Below are 25265 nucleotides of genomic sequence, written 5' to 3' on the forward strand. Positions count from 1 at the left end.
AGGGATATGGGAAAACTATAACATTATTTACAATGACATACACTATCCAGTGTGGTAGGGTATGATCGATTTTATACTCGCTCTCCAACCCCTGCACAATGGGTCAGGTCAACTCTCTCGGTGGCTTAGGCAAACTGAATAGTGGTCGACAGTCGGGTTTATGCATCTATACATCCTTCTCTCATAGGTACCAATAAAGGACCTTATCAGAACAATAATGAATGACGTTCTGAAACGAGATACACCAAGTAAATCTTAGGAGTATCCTTCACCTTTTCACCTCACCCTGGTCCTGAAGAAAGCCCACCCGACCTGTTGGCGAACAAGGGCTGAAACATGTCGACCTTTTTCACAATCATTGCGTGATAGAGCCATAACAAGCTCCTCAATCACCTACATTAGTTTTACTGTCTCCAAAAACTCCGGAACGAATAAAAAGTTATATCCGGAACCGAGAGACTTTTAAATTCACTTCACCATTTCACGAGCACCATTTCTGGTCACTACTGTTATAACAAAGGGTATTACCTCCTGGTGGAGGTTGCAAAACCACTAAACCCCATGATTTTGCAAAAACGTGTGTAAGAAGCGGAGAACGTAAATATACCGCTCAGAGACAACCAAAAAAACAACACGTTAATGAGGGTTTTTTTATTGGGACTAGAACCGAGACCGCATACCCAATGTTATGCAGGACAAGTGATCCTCCAATGCAGGACAAGTGATCCTTCCGCTTTTGATTAGTTGATGTTTAAACAAGGGAATTGAACGGATCACGAATTCCTTCCTCCCTCACCATTGATCGAGAATATTGAGCAGCGCACAGCTGTGGGAGAAACTAGTTGCAACCAACTCTGCACTCCAAAATCAGGAAGCGCAAGGAAGATGGCAGACAACTTAGGATTGAGTTATTCAACCGAGGAAATAGATGAAATACTCGCTCGACCTCAACTGTTACTGGATAAGGACCTCTCTCAGACTTTGGCAAATAATACTGAATGGGATGAATTAACTGAACTTAAAAAAGAACAAGTAAGAACAGCGGTCCATGGAATAATAATGACCGAGTACTTGAGGGTTAACGCAGCACCCAAAGGACTTTGGGTAACCAACGCTCCACGTATTTTCCTCAAAAACCTAGCCTTTCGTAAAGACTGGTCAGCTATTTCGTGGAAATGTACCCCTGATTATTTAGTACTGATAATAAAAACAGCTACGAAAATTACTGACGAACTAACAATTAAAATACAAGTCATAGAGACCAAACTGAATAACATGGTACACATAACGGTATACAAAGACCGATTAGAAGAAATCAATAAAGAAATGAAGCAGACCCAGGAATACCTTACACAACAGAAGCTACAAAAATTGGGAAGAGAACTAAAGAAATTTTCCTTAGAGAAAATCCACCCATACAGTAGCAAGGATTTCGATCCCAATGAGAATATATCCAATAATGGCTCCAACAGTGGCTCTTCCACCGACGGGTCAGATTGGAGCGGAGATGAGTCTTCCACAAACTACAGAGGAAGGAACCGCAACAGGAGAGGCAATAGACGAGGACGCAACCAGTGGCGAATACCTCAATACCCAATGAATCACCAAATGATCCCCTTTCCGCCTTTCAATCCTCACTTTCAGGGGTGGGTGGACCCTTATTTCCAGGGCCCAACCCCAATGAATCATGCAATGCAACAACAGAATTTCCAACAAGGGCGTCCTTTTTTAGGGAGAGGCCAGAACAACCGAGGACCACGACAAAGAGGAGTAACCTGGCAGGAGCAACCACGACAAGTACAAACCAGGAGTGTAACCAAAGGAAGAGCAGGAATAAGCACAACAACCTCATAGTAAATCTATCAGACAAAGTCCTGACAAAAGATCAAGAAAATGTACTCAACAAAGGACTTGGTTATGTGCCAACACCAAACCTAGATGTTTTCAAAATGAAGTGTGAAGCAGCTGAATTCTGCCGAAAACTAAAACTAAAATCCTTTTTTGAAAATCAACCTCCCTATACACCAGATGGAGATACTACCCTTCGTAAAAAATCTACTTTCTGCCCTCTGAACTCACAAGTACCCATCGAAATAATAACTTTCGAACAAGCATTGATGAAGGACATAGATAATTTGCAAGATACCATCAAAAAACCTTTTCAAAACCTATCAAGTGTAGAACAACAGGCCCTGAAAGAACTAAAAGAGGATAAAGACATAATCATAAAACAAGCGGATAAAGGGGGAGGGATTGTACTCCTCACAAAAGAAGGGTATAACCGACAATGCCTGGACCTACTATCTGATCAAAAATTTTACCGCAAGATAGACACTGATCCCACACCAAGACTACGAATGACGATAAAATTGATGACTGAGGAAGCAGAACTAAACAACTGGATATCAAAAAAAGAAGCAGAATTCTTGGAAACAACTAACCCTCGAATTCCGTATTTCTATTCCTTACCAAAGACGCACAAGGAACGTACTCCACCACCAGGAAGACCCATAGTGTCTGGAATTGGTTCTGCACTAGAACCACAGTCTCAATTTGCGGACCAATACCTAAAACCAATCGTCCAGAGAACACCAACCTACCTACAAGACACCCGGGATCTACTCAATCTCTTAAAAACCCTCAACTATTCAGAAGAAACTATGCTGTTAGTTGGATTAGACGTTGAGAGTCTCTATACGAGCTTACCTCAACAACAGACTCTAGAGATGTTAGAAACAACTCTCTTTGAGCTGGACTGGGATCACAAAACTCCAAGACACTTTGTGTTAGAATGCTGCAAGATGGCTCTTGCAGAAAACTACTTCCTGTATAATGACACCATGTATTTGCAATGCCATGGCACGTCTATGGGCAGCTCTTTTGCGCCTAGCGTAGCCGGGCTGTATGTGAGTAGCTTTGAGGCACAGTATATCAACAACCCGGCAAATCCCTTCCAAAAACAAATTCTGTTTTGGTGTCGTTACATTGACGACGTCATACTGATTTGGGAGGGAGATATGGAGAGCTTGAAAAACTTTCACAATTGGATAAACGCATGTGATGAGTGGCTGAAGTTTACATACACAGCCAATAAAAAACATATAGATTTCCTGGATATCACCATTTACGCAGAAAGGTCCACTCTCCAAACAAAAACTTACCATAAACCAACATCTAAAAACAGTTTACTCTCCTTCTCAAGCTTTCACCCTAGACCACTTAGGGAAAATCTCCCCTATAGCCAATTCCTGAGGTTAGGCAGGAATTGCAGCGAGACCACAGAATACAAAAAACAAGCAAATGAACTCAGTGAAAAACTTAGAGACAGGAATTACCCATCAAGAATTATCGAAAAATGCAAGAAGAGAGCACGTAATCAAAACAGAGACGGACTCCTAGAACCTGCCATACATGAGCCAGACATAGAAACTTTGACATGTGTAACTACGTACGGTCCTGGAAGCAACAATCTTAAAAAAAGTGTGAACAAAAACTGGAGAATTTTGACATCTGCGAATATCAAATGGCCCAAACCCAGGTTTGCAAATAAAAGGACCAAAAACTTAAAAGATATACTTGTACATACCAGGCCCCAACCGAAAAAACTACCAGCAATAACGATGTCACCTTGGAATACCAACCCAGTCACTGGCCATTATCCCTGTGGTTCCTGCTCAGTCTGCCACCTAACGAAGGTAACAAAGGAGATTCAACTATTACCAAATCTGAAATGGCAACTACGGAATCACACTAACTGTAACACAAGCCATGTGATCTATATGATCACATGCCCCTGCGAAAAACGTTACATAGGCATGACTTGTAGGAAAGTGAAGCTTCGCCTATGTGAACACAAAAGCAACATCAAATGTAAGAAAGCAACAACCAAAATGTCAACACATTTTCTGGAGGCGAGAAGCACAGTAAATGACCTAACCTGGGTTGTCTTGGAAACCCTGTCCCAAAAAGACCACAATACAGAAAACATCCTCTTTGAAAAAGAGCAAAGATGGGTGCATAGATTGGGCACAGACCGTGAAGGACTAAATGATAGCATCCCATGGGGGAGTATCTATAAGTGAAATGGAACTAGTGATACATTCAACAATAACTGGCTCCATAAACCATAGCATTTTCTAAAATAACACCCCTTTAAATAATCGTAAAAAGTGCGACTTATCAATGCATAAGGATTAAACATATTTCGGAATTAACATCTTATCACAAAAAAAGACTCAGCGCAGTCTTTTGACCATGTTTATCCTTTCACACGAACTAAAACACTGAACCCGGAAAGTAGAACGAGTTTCCGGGACTGCAGTGGCAGAGTCAGCACAAGACGAGTGACGAGGTGGCCGAAGGTAGCAGAGAGAACGACCGCTACAAAACCGTAATGTATCACTCTGAAAACAAGATATACTAGGTCCTATTTTGTTATATTAGGCCCCCGCTGACCCACACAGATTCCGATGAGGTCAAAATAGACCAATAAAAAAAGGTATGTGAATGACGGGAGCACGCGTCGTACTAGCGCGCATAATCACGCACTTGAATGCCTTAAAGTTCGTTTACCATACGCATGCCCTCGCAAACAAAAGAAAGCATCAAAAAAGCACGACAAAGCTAATTGCATGCTGGAATGACACTCACTGGATAGGGTGTTATTTATATTTGCTATATGAACCATTTCCCTGAATATATGGTGGATGTATGAATTATGAAAAAAGAAGGTACATGAAATACGCCTTCAAGACTGAAAATGAACGAGTGAATGACTGATGAGAACCAATGAATGTGCCTATAAAAGAGAAATGATATCCGTTTTTCACTTAACATCGATACAGTCAATATCCATGCATAAACCCGACTGTCGACCAATATTCAGTTTGCCTAAGCCACCGAGAGAGTTGACCTGACCCATTGTGCAGGGGTTGGAGAGCGAGTATAAAATCGATCATACCCTACCACACTGGATAGTGTATGTCATTGTAAATAATGTTATAGTTTTCCCATATCCCTTCCCTTTGTTCTATTTTAGCTATCACTTTCTATACATCCTTCTCTCATAGGTACCAATAAAGGACCTTATCAGAACAATAATGAATGACGTTCTGAAACGAGATACACCAAGTAATTCTTAGGAGTATCCTTCACCTTTTCACCTCACCCTGGTCCTGAAGAAAGCCCACCCGACCTGTTGGCGAACAAGGGCTGAAACATGTCGACCTTTTTTACAATCATTGCGTGATAGAGCCATAACTAGCTCCTCAATCACCTACATTAGTTTTACTGTCTCAAAAAACTCCGGAACGAATAAAAAGTTATATCCAGAACCGAGAGACTTTTAAATTCACTTCACCATTTCACTAGCACCATTTCTGGTCACTACTGTTATAACAAAGGGTATTACCTCCTGGTGGAGGTTGCAAAACCACTAAACCCCATGATTTTGCAAAAACGTGTGTAAGAAGCGGAGAACGTAAATATACCGCTCAGAGACAACCAAAAAAACAACACGTTAATGAGGGTTTTTTTATTGGGACTAGAACTGAGACCGCATACCCAATGTTATGCAGGACAAGTGATCCTCCAATGCAGGACAAGTGATCCTTCCGCTTTTGATTAGCTGATGTTTAAACAAGGGAATTGAACGGATCACGAATTCCTTCCTCCCTCACCATTGATCGAGAAAATTGTTTATTTGGTCCTCAAGGAAAAACAATATTTTGCCCACGCAAACATATTTTTTTTTACGCTGACTGGAAATGTTCCACTGTATCTTTCCTGCCTGTACGAATCAAGCATACTTTTCCGGAAAGCTGAAAGGGTCAGTGAGGCAAAATCAATTTAAAACACCGAATATCTTGTTATTTTTGTATACCACGTGTTGCCATGTTTTTTTTGTTTTTTTACTTTCCAGTAGGGTAAATATTAGATTCTAATATATCATAAAATACAACAGGATTTACATTATCAACTTAGAATAGAAGAAAGCCTTGATTGGAACAGACAGACAAGCACGCATGGTCACGCACAGACCGTGCTACAGGTGCAACAGCCCAACCCAACAGCCTGTGGGCAGGTTGGACAATATTTAGTTATTAAAGCTAACGTAGTACATAATAGGGTTTTAACTTATCTACAGATTGCAAAGCAAATGTAAACACAAAGTAGAATATCACTGTCTAGCGCACAACGCTACTGGGATAGGACTCAATGCACTGGAGAAATGTTATCATGAACTTTTACTAGATATTTTTGGGGAACGAAGAGTCATGCTAGAATTCTGGCCAGGTACTGACAGGTGGTGATAGGAAACGTCAGATTTTCGATGTTATGTAACTGCAGACCCTGGGGAGAAGAGAGAGGGGGGCCTACAAAGCCCACGCCCGGTCACGCTCTCCTTACACTGCTGCTTCACTTTAACTAACAGAGTTAATAAAACGGGTAGATTTGTCTTCTTTGCTGGGGGGAGGGGGTTGAAGCGTTTCTATTCTTTCTTTGCCTTCTGTTCTGCCCCTCCTTTTCTTTGCCATGGGGGTGGGGCAGCTTTCCTACTCCTCCCTGATCTTTCTCCTTCCGTCACTTTCCCTCTCGTCTGTTCATCTATTTCTTCTTTATGAAATATGCATGTGGAGCAGATGTCCACGTCTCCCCAGCCGCGGAGCCCCCACCCCTCCCGGCAGCCCAATAACCAGCCCCCTGGCCCCTCTGCCCCCAGGGGCTTCCCCTGCCTGCCAGCCAATGGCCACTTGCAGCGCTGCTCCGCGGTGACAGGAGCTGGCACAGGGCGGCCAATGGGGCCGGGGCGCCGGCTGGTGGGGTGGCGAGGGGTGTGCGCGCCTATAAAGAGGCAGACATGGCCGGGGACCCCAAGGAGGCTCAGCCGGGGCGGGAGGGAGCGTGCGTGTGCTGACGGGAGCTTCAGAGAAGCCGTGACCCAGGCACCTTCAGCTGACCCCGCCGAGCCGCGCGCCTCCTCAGCTGGGACACGCCCGTCCGAGGCCTCATGTCCGGGGTGACCTGGAGGCCGTATGCCGAGGAGCCGCGACTGGAGAGCGCCGGGTGCACCTGCGGGTAAGTGTCGCCGCTCGCGCACAGCCTCGTTCGGTTTACTTCTACAGACAAGTGCATGCATGGAGCAAAGCCTCCCAGGGAGCTCCCGAAGTGCAGCTGCCCTGTCCCATGTAGGAAAGTCAGCCGCGTGGTCTGCTCGATTAATGTCTGCCCGTCTAGTTATCTCCGGTTTATCGGTCGAATTTGTCTGTCATTTCATCTGCCTAATTTATCTGTGTCTACGCTTCTAACGGATAGGGTGCAAACAATACCTCATCTGTTGTCTATATACCTACCTATCCTCCTTTCCATCAGTTCCCCTCTCTTTCTTTCATCTTTTGTTTCTGTCCTTCTTTCCGGCCACTACCCTCATCTTCAATCTTGTGTTCCTTGCCCATCTCTCCAATCTCCTTTTCCACCCCCTTTTTCTTCTTTCTGTTTTCCATTCCTCTCAAGTTAGCCCATACCTCTTTTTCCTCACTCAGTCTGTCTAGTTTTCCATTTCCTTCGCCTTCCGTTTCCCTTCTCTTCTCGCTTTACCCCAATCTGTCACTGTCTCACTCTCTCTTTCTTTGCAATCTCTTTTCTCATTTCCGTGCCCTTTGCTACAGTTCCCCCTTCTCTGCCTCTTACTTTCTCTCTCCTCTTTTCTTTCCGTGTCCTTGCCCTGTGGCGTCTCACTCTCTCTGTTGCGAGCACTTTCTCCTGACTTCGAACGCCATACTGCGTGCACCCCATACTCTCTCCCTTTACTCCTCGCGCGCTGCCTGGGACGCGCGTGGCTGCTGCCTCCCACTGAAGCCCTTGGCTGCCTCACGATGCACGGACGGCGCTGACAATGAGCTCATCCCTCCGGCCCTTTCCTTTGTCAGTGCAAACGGACTCCTCCCCTCCCAGGACAACCTCCCAGGTCACCGTCCACGCACGTGCTTGTCTTGGACCAGCACGCAGGGTCACCTCATTTCCGATTACCTGCCCGTCCTCCCAGAGCGCTGGAAGGGATGAAAGTTTGGACTGTGGGTTTTTATTGTGATATCTTCAGTGCTCTAAATGGGCCGGTGCTGTCTGGTACTAAGTACCTGCACTTTTATTTTTATTTTGAGAAGGAGGCTACCTGCACTTTTCTAGAAAAAATTTAATACTTTTAACTGCAGATTACCTACACTTCTATTTTTCCATTTCAAGCACTGGATATCTTGACATGCCTAGCCATACTCTTGTGGATAACACTAAAACTTGTTTTTTATTAGCACTTAAAGTAAATTCCTTGAAGCTTCACAGCAGCAGCAAATAACAGGGGTGACTACCACATAAACAAATTTACTAATTGTATCTGCCTAGCGGCAGAAGGGCTAGTGTGGCATCGCCGGAATCTGCTTCTGACTTTCAAAGTCGTTTCTGAAGCAGGTGCGTTTGCCTCCTGGGCTTACATTTTTTTAAACAAAGACTCCGGTTCAGTTCCTCTTGTCCAATCGATTCAATCAAATTGAACGAACTATGACGTCATTCACAATACCTGTGGGTGTCGCCGTGACCCCGGTGACGTTGCGTCACCAGGCAACCTGCGATATTCATTACATCACCCTTGGCGTCCAATCATTGTCTACTTCCTGCAGAAAGTCACTCTCGAGCCGGAAGGGACCACACCTTCTCAGTCCGGCCGCCACACCTTCCGTGGCTGTAGAGCTGTCAAGGGAGGAAGGTTACGGACTATGCGTTGTGTTTATAAACAGGACGGCGGCGCCGGCTTCGAGGGGCGGTACGAGAGTCGGGTGATGGCTGGGAACAGATCGGAAAGCTTGAGGTTGGCTTTGTGGGTCTCCAACTAATTCCTTTCAATTGAAAGTGCTTCTTGTAGACCTGTTGCTGCCACAATTGTATTAGGCGCTTTGGACAGTGGCGTGAGTTGTCTCCCGGCAGCATCAGGGCACCGTGATTGTCCGTCGGGGCTGTGTCCTCTTAGCCCATGAGGGTCATACCTGTGCCACATTTTCAGGAATGTCGCGAGTGCTTTAAATGGACACCACTGTCAGGTACTGGGTATGCGCACTTTTTTAACTTAAAATGTGGAGTACCGCTCTCCTCAGCAGGGTGCAATGCTTTTAATGGGAGAGTACCAACAAGTCTCAGTAGTAAAACAAGCATTTATAATGCAACGGTTTCGCCTTTGGAAAAGTTAGAGCTATTGGCAATGTAAATGACAATGCCATTTATTTATCTGTTTTCAAAACCAACATATAAATACAAATTTTGTCATTTACAATGCCAATAGCTCAAACTTTTCCAAAGGTGAAACCGTTGCATTGTAAATGCTCGTTTTTTTATTGGACTTTGCTGAAAATATATATACTTCAGCCCATTTTTGGCTTGTAGTTGCACACTGCAGCAGTCATCTTGTTTAAAGGAAGTGAAGTGGTATTTCTTCACTTAATCATATACCGTGCTGACGAGGCGCCTTTATTCCAGCTGGTCAGTTGTGCAGCAGCACCGCTGTTGTGCCAATGGTAAGTTTGTCTGCACATGCCATGCTTAGGTGGCACCAATGGCTAGCCATGCTGTTGTATTTTTTCCTGGTGAATCTTTAGTAATGTTTAATCTTACACCCTTGCTCCCTTTTTTGAATTGACCTTATAGTGAAGAAAATCTTCTTTGCTGTCAGCCCTTGAACAATATATTTTCCCGTTTCCCCTTATGACAGACCCGTCTATTACTAATACTATTAACAAAGCCCAAATTCACGGCCGCTCTGTGGGTAAGAGCAAAGGAGCGATTAACTTTGTGTTTGAAAACAGCACCCTGCGCTTGCTTGCGCACATGGAATTCTGGTGTCTGATGACTGTTCCTCTCTGATGAATGTCCTAGTCCCTGGGAATGAGAAGCTTCTCAAACACGAGTATCATATTAGAAAGGTTTGACAGAGGTATGGCAATTTATCAAAACAATCTTCCGATAAAACTGCAATCTGAGGTCAACTAAAAATCTGCTTTGGGCTTTATTTTGTTGTACGCTCCTCTTAAGATCGACCATGTTTTAGTATGTGGCTTGTTGAACTGGTGAAGCATTCCTCCACCATATTAAAAAACTTTATTGCATTGGGAGTTTGGGAGCTGGATACTCTACCTGCCCAAGTTCAACTTAATCTTTAAAAATCATGTAATACAGTTGAAGGTCCTTCACACTCGGGATACAACAATGAATGGATATTCAGCTCTATTCTTAGGCTGTTCTATCCCTGTGACTTAATGTGACCACTGATTGATTTACTTCTCAATCAACGGTTATGAAGAGCGCCCTATACTTGCATCTCAAGCTATAAAAGTCATATCAAGACCATGGGAAAATTTGTCTGCTCAGGAATTCGCCTCTCATTCAACTGAGACATTCTCTATAAACAAGCATAGATCTTGTGACTACTCTGAGTTTTTAAGTGCCTTTTAATAGACATTGAAAAGCACCTTTAATGCCCGTTGAGGATAACGTGGTTAAACCTACATGCGAGGAATGGCACTGGTTTTGAAACTAACATGTGCAAGGTCCATGACCAGGAGGGGAGATGCCCATTCTAATACAAATTCTAAAAATACTAACGCCTAGCTAGAGATGAAAGGAGGAATTACTTTGGCTCCAAGATCTACGCAGCCGCTAAGTCACCCAAGCAGCTGTGTAAGGCAGTCCACTCATCATATACAATTTTAAAACTGTGTAAAGTGATGTACCCTCTCTTAAGAACTAGTAGATTCACCGCTCATTTTTTATCAATGATAAAGTCGGGCTGTTAAAAAAGAGATAGTTAAAAAAATCATATCCCCTCCCTCATGGTGAGTAAACTTAGCCTCCAACATTTTGCTGTACCTGAAGTTCACCTCTTTCAAAGAACTCACTCTGTCTAAAACAGAAGATTGCCTGCTTACAATCAATCCCTCTGGCACTCGTGTTGATACCTGTAACGAGTAAAGTCATGCCGTATGCATCATCAATCCTTTATCACTTCCTCATCGATTACTGCGATACCACCTTCCTAACCTTTGGTAGTACAAATCTTGGTAACCTTCAACATATTCAGAGAAACATTTTTGGTCTTTGTAAATGTTTAACATGTTTCCCGCTTAGATTAGTACCCTGCATTAGTTGGCCTCTAAGGAAAGGATCACGTTCAAATCACATTGCTTTGTATATAAAATATCCTCTTAGCGCCTCAGATGTTTAGCATTGAATTTCCTTCAACACGAGCCTGTTCGTAACCTTTGATCCACTTGTCGGGGATTCTTTGTGGTCCCGAAGTTCAATTTCTCCTCCTATGGTGGGAAATCATTCACAGTCCTTGTGGGATAAGCTTCTTCTACCTATTGGAGATGAAGACAACCACTTCATGCTTAAAAACCTGCAAAAAACTTGGCTTATTAAAATCTTTTTCAGTTTTAGCCTGCCTCTCCCTGGGTTTGCGAACTTTTAAACACAGCCTTCTTTTTCTCAGCCCTGAGATTCCTCTCCAAGGTGTGTATTCTGCTCTCTATACATACATAGTCTAGAATACAACAGAATGCCACAAGAATTCATGTATGTTTAGCTCGAGCGGGTGCCCGAATTTACTGCAACCATTCTTTCACTGGAACATGCAGTCTTCAAGCGCTGCTAGTGAACACATCCTTATGCTTCTCCCTGTGCTGAATGGCGCATGAAGCTCCTGCAGCTCGGATGGGCCCAGTGAGTGTTCATAACACCAATATCCTGCACAGTAGGCTTGTTCTGGCCACTCTTGGCATTCCTAACGACAGACCTGCCTGACAGGCCTGAAACTGAACTCGGACAAGACAGAAGTCCTCATCCTGGGATCCTCACCCTCTGCCTGGAACGACTCCTGGTGGCCCCCCACCCTAGGCAGCGCACCCAAACCAACAGACCACGCACGCAACCTGGGCTTCATCCTGGACTCCTCCCTCTCCATGACCAGACAAGTCAACGCCGTCTCCTCGTCGTGCTTCAATATCCTGCGCATGCTACGTAAGATCTTCCGGTGGATCCCCACCGAGACCAGGAAGACGGTCACCCAGGCCCTCGTCACCAGCCATCTGCACTACGGCAACACCCTCTACGCCGGAACCACCGCCAAACTCCAGAAGAGACTCCAGCGGATCCAGAACGCCTCAGCACGACTCATCCTGGACATCCCCCGTCGCAGCCACATCTCCGGACACCTGAGAGATCTGCATTGGCTCCCGGTCAACAAGAGAATCACCTTCCGTCTCCTCACCCACGCACACAAAGCCCTACACAGCCAAGGCCCAGGATACCTCAACAGCCGCCTCAACTTCTACGCTCCCAAACGCCAGCTTCGTTCGTCCAGCCACGCCCTCGCCGCCGTCCCCCGCATCCGCAGAGCCACCACAGGGGGACGGTCCTTCTCCTACCTCGCCGCCAAGACATGGAATTCCCTCCCCACCCACCTCCGCCTGACCCAGGACCACCTCGCCTTCAGGAAGCAACTCAAGACCTGGTTGTTCGAGCAGTAGCAGACCCCCCCCCCCCCCCCCCCCCCCCGCGCCTTGAGACCCTCTGGGTAAGTAGTGCGCTATATAAATACGATGATTGAATTGGTTTATCAGCAGGTTGCACTGATGTTCCTCTTGTGTCAGCATGTGTATCAGGATTTGAAAAGCCTCTCTGTATGGATTAGCACTTATCCAAAAAGGAAAATTAAAGGAATTGAAAAATCTCTCCATATGGATTACAATTAACCAAAAGGGTAAATTAAAGGAATTGTAAACCATATCTATATGGATTAGAACTAATCCAAAAAGGGTAAATTAAAGGAATTGAAAAACCTCTCTGTTTGGATTAGCACTAATCCAAAAGGGTAAATTAAAGGAAATGAAAAACCTCTCCGTTTGGATTAGCACTAATCCAAAAGGGTAAATTAAAGGAAATGAAAAACCTCTCTGTTTGGATTAGCATTAATCCAAAAATGTAAATTAAAGGAATTGAAAAACCTCTCTGTTTGGATTAGCACTAATCCAAAAGGGTAAATTAAAGGTATTGAAAAACCTCTCTGTTTGGATTAGCACTAATCTAAAAGGGTGAATTAAAATTGAAAAACTTACCAGTTTGGATTAGCACTCTCTGTTTGGATTAGAACTAATCCAAAAAGGGTAAATTAAAGGAATTGAAAAACCTCTTTGTTTGGATGAGCACTAATCCAAAAAGGTAAATTAAAGGAATTGAAAAACCTCTCTATATGGATTAGCACTCTCTGTTTGGAATAGCACTAATCCAAAAGGGTACATTAAAGGAATAGAAAAACCTCTCTGTTTGGATTAGCACTAATCCAAAAGGGTAAATTAAAGGTATTGAAAAACCTCTCTGTTTGGATTAGCACTAATCTAAAAGGTTGAATTAAAGGAATTGAAAAATCTCCCCGTTTGGATTAGCACTCTCTGTTTGGATTAGAACTAATCCAAAAAGGGTAAATTACAGGAATTGAAAAACGTCTCCGTTTGGATTAGCACTAATCCAAAACGGTAAATTAAAGGAATTGAAAAACCTCTCTATATGGATTACAACTAACCAAAATGGTAAATTAAAGGAAAGCCTTTGAAGAGCGAAGAAGCAGATTGCCTTCAAGGCAAGTGTGAAGCAGTGGGCAGGGAAGCACAGGAGCAAATGGTAAGGTCGGGTCTGACGAGGCTTTGATGTGGGGAAATGCGCGTGCTTGTGGTCACGTGATCTGTTAGAAATCCGCCTGGTTAGGTAATTTTCTGGTTTCACCGCAATAGGTCTCTCTGTGAGACCTAAAAACAACAGATAGAAAGCTAGTAAACTAACTCACAGAACTAATTTGTCTGCTCTAAGAGAAGTTGAATTTCCAACTCAAACCAGAGGTCTAAAGATGGCGCAGATAGGTTCACGTGTGGGCACTTCAGGTGGACATAAGAGTTTGTTTATAAATAGTTATGCCCACAATGCTATCTCCCTGGTTACTTGCAAGGATAACATGTTTGATTAATCAAGCTCAGGAACGCAGTGTTATCTGTGGTGGAGATTTCAACATGGTGCTGGACAAGGCGCTTGAAACATCTGGTAGATCCCCATGAAACAGAATGGCTCAGCATTGCAAATACATGAGAGTCTGGGGTATTATTGCCTCCTGGACACATCTCAGTTTGCGTGTTTGGAGTTATTCTTACTATTCTTCGTAGCATGACACTCAATCCTGAATTGACCTGTGCTTCTTTGCTGCACAGCTTTTCAGATATTCATCTCTCTGTAATGTTCTTCCTATGACACTCTCAGATCTTTCCCTTATCATTGCAATATCCCTCTGCTCTCCCTCTGTCCCCCCACTAGAGTCTCAAGATTTAAACATGAAGTTCATTCTGAATCGGTCTCTGTCAGAATTTACAAGTCGAGATCCCGTCATCCTTGAATGTGAATGATGGCGCTATAGAAAGTGGTTGGACGGTGAAAGGCCTTTAAGTTTATCTACGTCACATATGTGCACATTGGAGGAATGTGGTGTCCTTAAATCTATTTGAGGTACCATGAATCAACTCAAGATGTTTTCAAAGGATTGAGAGGTCAGGCGCGGTGCGTCCATTAGGGCTATTGGGCGGTGCCCCACCGAGCGTTGCCGTCACACGTCACTCTCTGACTCTTTCTATGATGACTCACCACAATGCAATACAGGCATTTCCTGGCCGCCGGAGACAGTCAGCTTAGAAGGGGGCTCGACAGCACTACAGCAGTTTAGCTGCAAGTGTCTGATTGACGTGGCATCCACCATAATAACACATAGGTGGTCGGGGGAGCGCACAGCAAGAGTGCGCATGGTCTGCTGAGGGTTTAAACATTTTGCACCAGCCCTGAACATGCGCACACTAGGCTCCTCATTAGAAGTGCGAGGGTTGTTCCATGTCGCTCTTCTAATGAGCAGCCTAGTGCGCATGTGCGGGCTGGTAGCAAAAAATGTGAAGCCCTAAACACAACATGCGCATTACTGCTCAAGCCAATCCTGGCGCTGCTGCTGGAGCAGCGCCTGGATTGGCTGAGAGCAGGCGGTATTTTCCAGGGCGCCATTGCGGGATTCGGACCCCGGCCCAGGAGGTCTGCAGATGCAGCGCGGATCCGGTAAGTTTATGTTTGTTAATAATGGTGTCTTTTAAATCTCCTCGCACGAACCCCCCCCCCTAATGTAGCGCAATGGCGTGACTGTTGGTGACAGCCTAGGCTGTGTCGGTCGTAGCTCTATTTTTGGAGACAGAATCTAAGAGGAAGGATCATTATTATATATATAAGTTTCAGTATTATGGGTTTGTGTGTGTTCATGGCTGTATATCTGTGTATCGCATCACTGTGAAAGCATGTGTGCAGTGCATGACTATCTGTGAGTGGCAGTGTGCATGACTGTGACTGCCAGTGTGCATGATTGTGTGTAACCAGAACTGCCAACTTAGGATCTGGGGATCGGTTTGAATCCTGCCGTCAGTTTAGCATCCTGTGATCCTGGGCAAATTACTTAATTAACCGATTGCCTAAATGTATCCATCCAGTGCCTAAAAAAATAAACTTAGTCTTGTGCAATGTCACTGGCGATCTCCTTTTCTTCTCGAAAGGCCGACTCCATTCCTCTGGGACTTCAAGTAGTACGCAGGCTAATAAATACAGCAGCTACTGACAAGACGGGGAACAACTAATTGCTAGCACATACCTTCAAGAAATGATTTCCCTGTTAAAGCCCACTTCTTCTTGTGCCTCGTGTACACACATGATGCCTACAGGCCTAATAGAGGTGCAGGTGGAATAACTGGCTTTAGAGGCTTACATTCAGTTCAAATAAAGAGGAATGCTTTGAGGAATTGTAAATATGACCCTAAAATATAAGCAAGCTGCTACACAGAAGTAGTGTGTATGTTTTAAGTATTTTTTTTGGGTGTGACGACATTTGGGGGCTTCTGCGTTGTAGCCACAGCTTGAGGATGATATGACGTTTTTAGATTTGGCTGGAAAGCCTATTATATTCACACAATACATAGAGTGTGGCTTGGGCTCCACTCAGAACTGTATATACCCTCACCTAGTGCAATTAATTGGCTCAGTTATAAGAATAAGCACATGTGGTAAGCAGTCATTAAGTCACATATAGAAATGTGAGTGAAAGTGATTGTTCAGTTGCTTAAGCGCTTTCAATGTCTGCAGATAAGGTAACTGACGTACAGGAGCACAGAAAGAGCCTAAGTGACTAACCTGGGATTCCATGCTTGATATTTACCTTCATGCTTTCTCAAATTTGCTTACAATACAGCATTTGCCAACTCTTTATTTGAAATAAATTATCAGGTGGAGAACCCCAACAAACCCCTCCACAATATTGGTCAGGCTTGTTCGCTTCACTCTCACCACATAACGCGCAGCCAAATGTCTACGCCCTACCACTTTAAAATGTTACCAGCCGCACTGCTATATGGGAGAGCCTTGGAACATCGGATTAGAAACAACCTATTTCATGAGATTGCACAGGCAGGGACCAGATTAATGCTCCACAAGGACAGGGAGCAAAGTGAAATCTGTAAGATAGTTGACAATAGCAGTGTTGTGTGTCTGAGTGAATGTCATATTGCAGAGTTTATCTGTCATTATCAAAATCTGCTCTGCTCTTCTTGACTGACACTGACTCATGTATTAAGCGAAACCTGGATCGAAGAAGACCCACATGAGCTATTAGATGCCACTTGAGGAGAATTTTAAGGTCGGAATTAGGATAAGGGTGCCAAATAGCTGGTTATAAAAGGGAACTAATCATGGGGCAAGGATTTTTTAAAAACATATATGGACTTTGAGGATGAATTTTATGATCCAACGGGTATATGTTCCAGTGAAAGAGATTGTATTCTTCCTCATAAGATGACGTTGAAAGTGTAAGTACACCCAAATGCTGAGGTACATGTCTAAGTGAGCAAATTGGGAAAACAGTTCAAGGATTTAAACTATATATTTTTTCAGAAGTGCATAATGGAAAGTTGGTTGAGAGGATGCATGCATATAAATTATTAAAGAGATTGTTTGAAACAAAAGTTACAAAGAATGTATAGTAAGGAAATGGTTGGTACCTATGACCTTAGGAAGTAAAGTGATGTTGAGATCAGATTATGCATTAATATGAGAGTTGAATGGATGTGTTGTAGTTCAAAGCTCTTCCTGTCAAACATTTCCGAGATATTGGTGTTAATGAATAATGCATGTGTGTTTACCACTCTGGACCTAGCATCAGCTAATTACCAGGTCAAACTGCATGAAAAGTCAAAAGCATTATTGTTTCTGAATGGGACATTTCGGTTCTTAGGAATGCTGTTTAGCTAAGCTTAACATTGTGAGGGAAACTTTCGATGGAAATTTTTCTCAAGGATGATGTGTGAATTTATGAAAAAGACAGGGATGAACATATCCAAAGTGAGAGAGGTGCCCTAAACATGTTTATCAGAGTTAAGGATTGACATAAAAGACAGAAAGATTTTAGTTGGAAAAGAAGGCAATTGATTATGACAATCACAAATCATTCATCCAAAGCATGAAATTGAAATTCACGCAGCAAAGAAAATCAACTGGTAATGGTCAAAGACTAACGCTAGATGCAGATGAGAGCAGAACATGTGATCTATAACAACTCATGCAACAAAAACTAAAACTTTGTTGGGATTCAGACTGTAAGAAAAAATTAAGGATTTAAAAGATTAGGATTAGGGTACGAGCTGAGGGTGTTTCATTGTAGGTTGGGATGTTTTATCATTGCAGATGCCAGTGCTTAGAAGCAGAATCAGTGAAATACCAGGGGCTGCATTTTAGCACTTGCTGGAGAAAGCAACAAAGTAATAATGCTGTTAATAAAAGAGAGGCTGATGACCATTCAGGAAAATACATTTACGTCTGGATAACAGGGTAGCTGACTGCCAATCTTGATTGGCTGTCGATGGTGAAGGGAGACTGACAATGAAGATGAGAAGGGGGAGGAAGGAGTGTGTAGTCACAGAATTTGGAGGCCTGTTTTAGATGACAGTGGCTTCAGAAAAGTGTGGTTACCCTATCGAGGCCAATCTGTATTTGGGGGGCAGATGCAGTTACCAGAACCCTCCGCAGGTGTTGATTAAACTAGGAAAAGGTAGGGGGAGAACTTCTGGAATTTGCCCATAAAGGGGCACATGCACCAGACGACGACTAAGGAAAGGATAAGAAGTGAACTCACCCAGACAGCACTCTAGGAGAGTGGGGTTCTGAAATTTGGACAAGATCTCCCCTCCCCCAACCATGTAGCGCTGAAGCACACCGCTTTGTTCTCACCTTTTTACACTGAGAATGTCCCTCTCGAGAGCGTCTTCCAGCTTGCCGAACTCATACTTGTCGTGCTCCAGTCCAGACACTAGAAAGACCCTGTCGGATCCCAGGCCTGCCTTCTCCAGCGCCTGGGTGCAGCCCTTGCGGAGCTCTTGTAGAGTGTCTTCTACTGTATACCGAGCTCGCAGGCGCCGCTTGCATGTGTGCAGGGTCAGGTCCACCTGAGAGCGCACTACGTACCAGGCCTTGCCCTTCTGCTTGAAGGCTTTGAGGAGCTGCAGGTGGTTTTCGGTCACAGGCCCTGCCACACACAGCAGCAAGATGTTGTAGTTTTGAAAGTTGATGTCCTTGAGGTATGCCGCAGGTTGAACCGAGGAGCTGTAACCTGGGAGATCCCAGAGGATGACATTAGGGAAGGTTGGGTACACATGCCCGGTAGGCTCTGAGCTTCCACCGCCACCACTGAAGAAAGTGGGCAGATCACTTTCGCTATATTGCTTCTCATAGTTTCGCAGGGCATCGACCAGGGCTGTCTTCCCCACTCCCCGCTCACCAATCACAGCGATGCTGTACTGGAGCGCCTTGGAGGCGGCTTGCAAGGCCTCGACCTGGGACACACCACTGGCGAAACCTCGCTCCTGGTAGTGGGCCTTCATCACGGTGAGGACATCATCGTACATCTCCAGCCCCGACATGGCTCTGGAAAACAAGAGAAGTTATAATGAGCTTTATCCACAAGTTACAGCTAAAACATCACTGCAGAAGTGCCCTTCCATACAACAAGCCCTGATTACAAATATACAACAAAGGCCGGCCGCCTACAGAGGCGCTAGAACTTCAATTACAGAGGTCTTAGAGGCCCAGGTATGAAACAGTGCTCTCTATCACAACACAAAGCACCAATAGGATGGATGCAACAGACAGCAGAGATGGCCCACAGTACACAGATTATGTGGAGCTCAGGTGTCATACAACAGAGTCACTCTGGTCACACAGATCTTACAGGCTCAGGCTTAAGACTATCGCTCGTCACAAAAATCGTATGGACTCAGGTTTCTTTGAGCTAGGATACCACCCAGGTCGAACATCATATCTGCTCAGGCTTAAGACAACTGAGGCCTCCTAGGTACAGGTGAAAGACAGTGAAGCTAACTTTCAGGGCACAGAGATCCTACTGGTTTCAAACATTATAACTCTTTCCTGAGCTCACATAGACCTTACAGGCTGTCACAGGTCCTACAGGAGCAGAAAGGCTCGTTTAGGCGAGAAGCGCATCCGGGAAGCCTGTATTCAGGTGTGGAGCAGCAGTCAGAGTTTCATTCTCTCCTGAAGGGATGACTGTTGTTCGCATTGTTCTGCTCTACCTTCTCAGCCGAAGCGCTGTGACCATTTTGGGGCAAGTTCAATACTCTTAAAAGAAGGAGCCAGCAGTTTGCATCTTGTGAGTATTCCAAATCCCCTGTAAGAACCATCTCTTTGAAAAGGGTAGCATCACTTCTACTTGTCCACCTTCCTTCTAAATTCCCAGTCCAACTGAGCCAGTGCCCAATGGTTATTGTTTGCTGAGAATACCAGGCAGTCAATGGCATGCACCTTGGATACTTTGGGGTGGACTATCTTTAGTTAACTGAGGACTTACAGGCCACGAACTGTGGTAAAGTCCTTGCCACCCTGGTCCCAGAAGGGTTTACAATTCAAATGGTCGATTGTCCTGGATAAATGGACCCCGGGGCATAGCTTTTGTATGACTGGCATCTTTTTGAATTCTCCCATAACGAGGTAGGCCCCCAGACACTGCCTTGGAAGCTGGACACTGTGTCTAAGCACTTGTGGGGAGGGCCATAGAGGCCATAGAGGCTTCACATCCACTTCGATCGAAGGCTGCTAATGTGTTGAAGCATCCCCACAAGAGGAGGAGGCAGAGCCTATTTCTGCAGCTTTTAATAGTCATGATGTTGCTCTACTGGATCATTTTCACTGTCTGCATCTTGTAAATACAGAATGTTGAGACCTGGACTCACCACTGTTTACAGCAGTTTTCCCTTCAAGTTAGGCAGGGCTTAGATATCCCATTTTAGTGGGCTGCTTTCATCATCCTGGAGTGACCCTTTCACAGGAAGCATATAAATCTCTTAAAGACAATTTTTTTATCCATAGTTCCAAATATTCGGAACCCTGCAGGCAACAAAGAGCGCAGACGCCGATTTTCTTCTGCATGCGCTGAAGCTGAACACTCGGCTACTGTTAGAATTCAGAGGTCCTGCATGCAACGCATTAAAACTGAAATTAATAATTTTTTTTTACTGGAGTTTGCACTCTTCCTTCTTTGACTACAAATGAACTTTCTGACCATGATTATGCTTCTTCTGCGATAACCATCCTAGTTTATTTTGACTTGCTGCTCTGTTCCTCTAGAAATCTATTTGCATCCCGCAATTCTAAAGTAGCTCTTTGCAGGCGACACTTGCTTGGCCATGGTGCTGGAGAAAGCTGTAGTGGCTCAACATCAACAGGTTATTGGGATTATGATGGACAACCTATCAGTTGACCTTCGACCCGGGGGTGAGTCAGAAACAGTGCTTGGGATGATGAGCTCAACAAGGAAGGGCTCTGGTTATCTCTCTGCTTTGTCTTCTCAAAGTTCCTGCAATTGTGATGGTGATTAAAAGGTCTCTTTTTAATGAAATGTAGAGCACAAGATAAGCAAGAACAACAACCTCCACCGTCAGGCAGCAACTCCAGATCAGAATCTCATTATCCAAACAATACATTTCACATTTACATTCCAAGTCCAACTTCAAGGATAAAACATCTAGCTTTCCACTGCCTTCCATTCTGTGGGACGCGGCCTGTTTTTGGCCAAACTGCGATCGCGGTCCCATGTCTCAGGAAGTGCTCCAGTGGGGTCGTTCCTTTTCAAAAGGGCAGAAAGAAGCGGGCAAAGACGAAAGAATTTGTCCGCCCCCAATGGTTGACCACGAGTCACAGGTTTTCCTTCTATATCTTAGTCTGCTTGTAGGGACCACCTTTCACTGCAGAGCACATCAATTGTCAGAAGGTTCCGCCCAGTTTCACCAGCAGGTTAGAGGCTGTGAACTGGTCACCGGCCCAGTGCTCTTAACCTCAGCGCCTCAAAAAGTGAGGTTTCACTTCTAGGTCCTTAACTCAACATTTTTGGAAATATTCTGCATCTTTCCCCGTTCAGACTGTTTGCCATTGATTCGGTCTAGGCCTTCAAATTGTGAAAGTTATGAGTTTGGCGTGAATTGGCAAGGGTCAAAGTGCCAAGGTAGGCTGCTTGTTTCCTATTATAACTTAATCATTACACTTCCATTCCCTACATGTCCAGCATTTGGTGCAAGACTCTGATTACTTTGACGACTACAAATAAAATATTACTCATGTTTACATCTCCAGAGGACGCTTCCTCGCATGCGGCGTGGTAGGACAGCAGGCACCACTCTGGCAGTACAGCTCTTGCCCTTTTTCACTCTCCATAGCATTTAAGGTTAACATGCAGAAAAGTCAACGTGGCATAGCTCAAGCTATTATGGCCTGTGTCTTCTTAGGGAAACTTTACAAATAGATGACTAGGTATCTCCCTTAACACTAAATCACAACCCTAACCTTTAAAGCGGATCACGAAGTTTGTCTTTTTACCATAGGATTACAATGTAAATTGCAATATTTTTAGGTCGAGCCTAGCGCAGCACGCATGCGCTGCTCTAGGAGAAGGCCTCTTGGAATCACTCCAGCTATTCTGAAAACTTGTGCGTGTGTGTTCATTGTATTGGCCTTTGCATGTGGCTTTCAAAAATTAAAGCACGCAATTGGCCAAAGGCGGGTGCATGTCCCACCTTTTCCATTAAATGTTTTTCTCCCGCGGCATCCAGCTTGCGGGAGCAAGCAGGGGCGCGCAGGGTGCCATCTGTTTTGGATCATGTTACGGTCGCTTTCACTTTCGCGGCCGGGCTTGTCTTAAATACTTTGCTGCAGTGTGTTTGGCGTTTGTACTGTGTGCGCTACCCTGATCCGCATGCCATTAAAATGACTTTGGCAGTTCTAACTTAGTAATTATCGGTCACTTTCACCCTCATCGGTGTTTTTCACAGTCTGCAGTCTGGTGCTCAGTCTGTTTTTTGCGCACTCTGGAGTAGTAATTAGTCGCTCCCACTGATTGTGCAGCGTGCATGAATGATGTGACACTCTCTTACTCCTCCTTCATGCAATCTGTAGTGTTCACCAGTCACTTGTACTCAGTTTCCTTTGTTCGGTCAGCAGTAATAAGCGGTCAGTCTCACTCCCTTCAATAACGGGGTCAATATTACTCCGTCCTCAAACACTCCGCAGTAATAACCATCCAGTGTTCCCTGTTCTTAATCTGGTCTGCAGCCATGATAGGTCAGTCGCGCTCTCCTCTGTCCATGCTCAGTAATGATGCTGTAGCTTTTCCTATCCTTGCCTATATTGCCACTCAGCTTATGTTACTTATTAGATTTGGAGGTCTCTAGTTGGCACAGGTAGGTACTTGTGAGAAATAGGGACTCCTGCCTCTAGTCAGGGTAAGGGGGTACACTCCTAAAATAACCTCTGCTCACCCCCTTGGTAGCTTGGCACGAGCAGACAGTCTTATCTCAGAGGCAGTGTGTAAAGCATTTGTGACCACATACAGTAACCCAGTGACAACACTACAGATGGACACCACACAAGGTTTATATAAAAAAATAAGTATTCTTAATATAGATTTACCACAAGACCATAAATGACAAAAAATACACAATACTATACTTTAGAGGGAAGTTTTAGCTTAGTTCTGTTCAGTTCTTAAGATGCGACACTTTGCGTCAATGTACCTTACGATGCGTTGCGCTTCCACAACAAGTAATTTTGCAGTGATGGAAATGCGGCAAAGTTCTGGTGCAAAGAAATAAAGACGTGAAGATCTTCCTGATGCGGCGCGCTTTTCCGAGGATGCGAGAGTCTCGGTTCGATGCGTCAGCTGCAGCGGCAACACCCTTGTTCAGCAATGCGACGGCAACAGCCTTGGCTGCGACACTCTTCTCCGACGTTGCAAGAAGCTTCAGCACAATGCGACAACTACAGCGCCGACATTCAAGATGCCACGCAGCAGCTCTGACGGCGGCACGCTTCTCCGGGGATGCGAGGTGCTACAGCGCCGACATCCACGATGCGACTGCAACAATAGCGACGGCGACACGCTTCTCCTTCATTGCGAGACTCTTCTCCTGATGCTGTGCAATACGACAGCTACAGTGGTGACACCCTCCCTTGGAGTTGCGACGGCAGCAGCTGCGATGGCGACACACTTCCTCTTCGTTGCGAGACGCTTCTCTCGATGTGGTGCAATACGACAGCTACAGCGCCGACATTCATGATGCGACGGCAGCAGCAGCGACGGCTACACACTTCTTCTTCGTTGAGTAGTGCTTCCAGCTCCTTGCGACAAGCAGTCCCTCAGAAGGCCCAAAACAGCAGCAGGCACTTCTAAAGAACTCTGTGGAGCTGGGGGATGAAGTCTGCTGTCCCTGAGACTTCAGCAGGAGGCACGCTCTTTTCCAAGCCCTTGGAGATCCTTCACAAGTTGAAAGCAAACTACACAAAGTTCCTTTCTCCTTCCTTCGGCAGTGAGGCAACCACTACAGGTCAATCCCCCAAGCAGCACTTCAGCTTAGGGATAGTCTCTCCTCAGTTTCTTCAGGTTCCTCTCCTCTGTAAAGGTTTCTTCTTGTAGTCCAAAAGTGATCTAATTTCTTAGGATCAGGGTCCCAATATTTATACCCCAAAATCCTTTGTTCTCTGAGGGGAGAGGGGCCTTTGCCCAGTCCAAACCAGTTCGGAAGCACTCTGTTTACAGGACTCCTTCTTTCCTTTCACAGTGCAGGGCAGAAAAATCAGACGCCCCACAGGAGGTGGAGCCAGCATTGTAGAGGGAAAGCACAGCCTTGGAGCACTTTGTTGACAAGATTCCTTCTCTTCATTCACTGTGCAGGGCAGAGACATCAGCCGCACCCCAAGAGGTGGAGCCAGCATTGTGGAAGGCAGGCACATCCTTATTCAAGTTTCAGGTGCAACTCCTCCCTCCCATCTAGATGCAGATCTCTCTATTCACCACTGGGCTGACTCATTCTGTCTCTTGGAATCCCCCAGCCCTGTCATTCAAAACACCAGACACGGAATACACAACCTAACAGAGGCAGACTTTGGATAGTTAGACAAGAAAATACCTACTTTCTAAAAGTGATATTTTCAAACACAGAATGTTAAAACCAACTTCACTAAAAGATGCATTTCATCATTCTGAGTTCAGGCATACTAAACTCGAATTTCTACCATGTTCCCTGAGGCAGTTAGGATTATAAGAATGTAATAATCTAACTGCCCATTCTGGCCTATGGAGAACAGGTAGCCTTGCAATAGTGAAAAACGAAAATGGCTGTAATTCACTATTAGGACATGCCACACACACCAGGGCATGTCATACCTTATACTTACAATGCACCCTGCCCTTGGCCTACCATAGGGGTGTATGATATGAAGAAAAGGGATGGTTTAGGGACTGGCAAGTGGATGCACTTAACCAGTCAGCATGAAAGTACCAGACTTCACGCAGGCTCTGCAATGGCAGACCGTAGCCACATTTTACAAGGTTGCTTCTGTGGGTGGTACAACCAGTGCAGCAAGCCCACCGGCAGCATTTGGATTCACAAGCCCTGGGCACACTCAGTGCACTATACTAAGGTCTGACAAGTAAACCAAACAAGCCAATCATGGAATCACTGATCAAAACATTAATTTACAGTAGGGAGCACTTGCACTGTGGCACTGGACAGCAGTGGCACAGTGCCCAAAGCATCTAACACCCGCAAAAA

The 25265-nt window shown here is 44.8% G+C and overlaps 1 protein-coding gene across 1 annotated transcript in view; it reads right to left on the reverse strand.

The window, feature by feature from the left end:
* The window catches only part of LOC147700956 (interferon-inducible GTPase 5-like), a 47506-nt gene that overhangs the window by 11049 nt on the left and 11192 nt on the right, over positions 1 to 25265 (reverse strand). Inside the window, exon 2 of the mRNA XM_086929787.1 lies at positions 18382 to 19074. Coding sequence (XP_086785913.1) covers positions 18382 to 19070 — 689 coding nt within the window. The 5' untranslated portion in view covers positions 19071 to 19074. The remainder of the gene's footprint in view (positions 1 to 18381; positions 19075 to 25265) is intronic.

Source organism: Lissotriton vulgaris, chromosome 7 (genome assembly GCF_964263255.1).
Source record: "Lissotriton vulgaris chromosome 7, aLisVul1.2, whole genome shotgun sequence".
Classification (NCBI taxonomy): Eukaryota; Metazoa; Chordata; class Amphibia; order Caudata; family Salamandridae; genus Lissotriton; species Lissotriton vulgaris.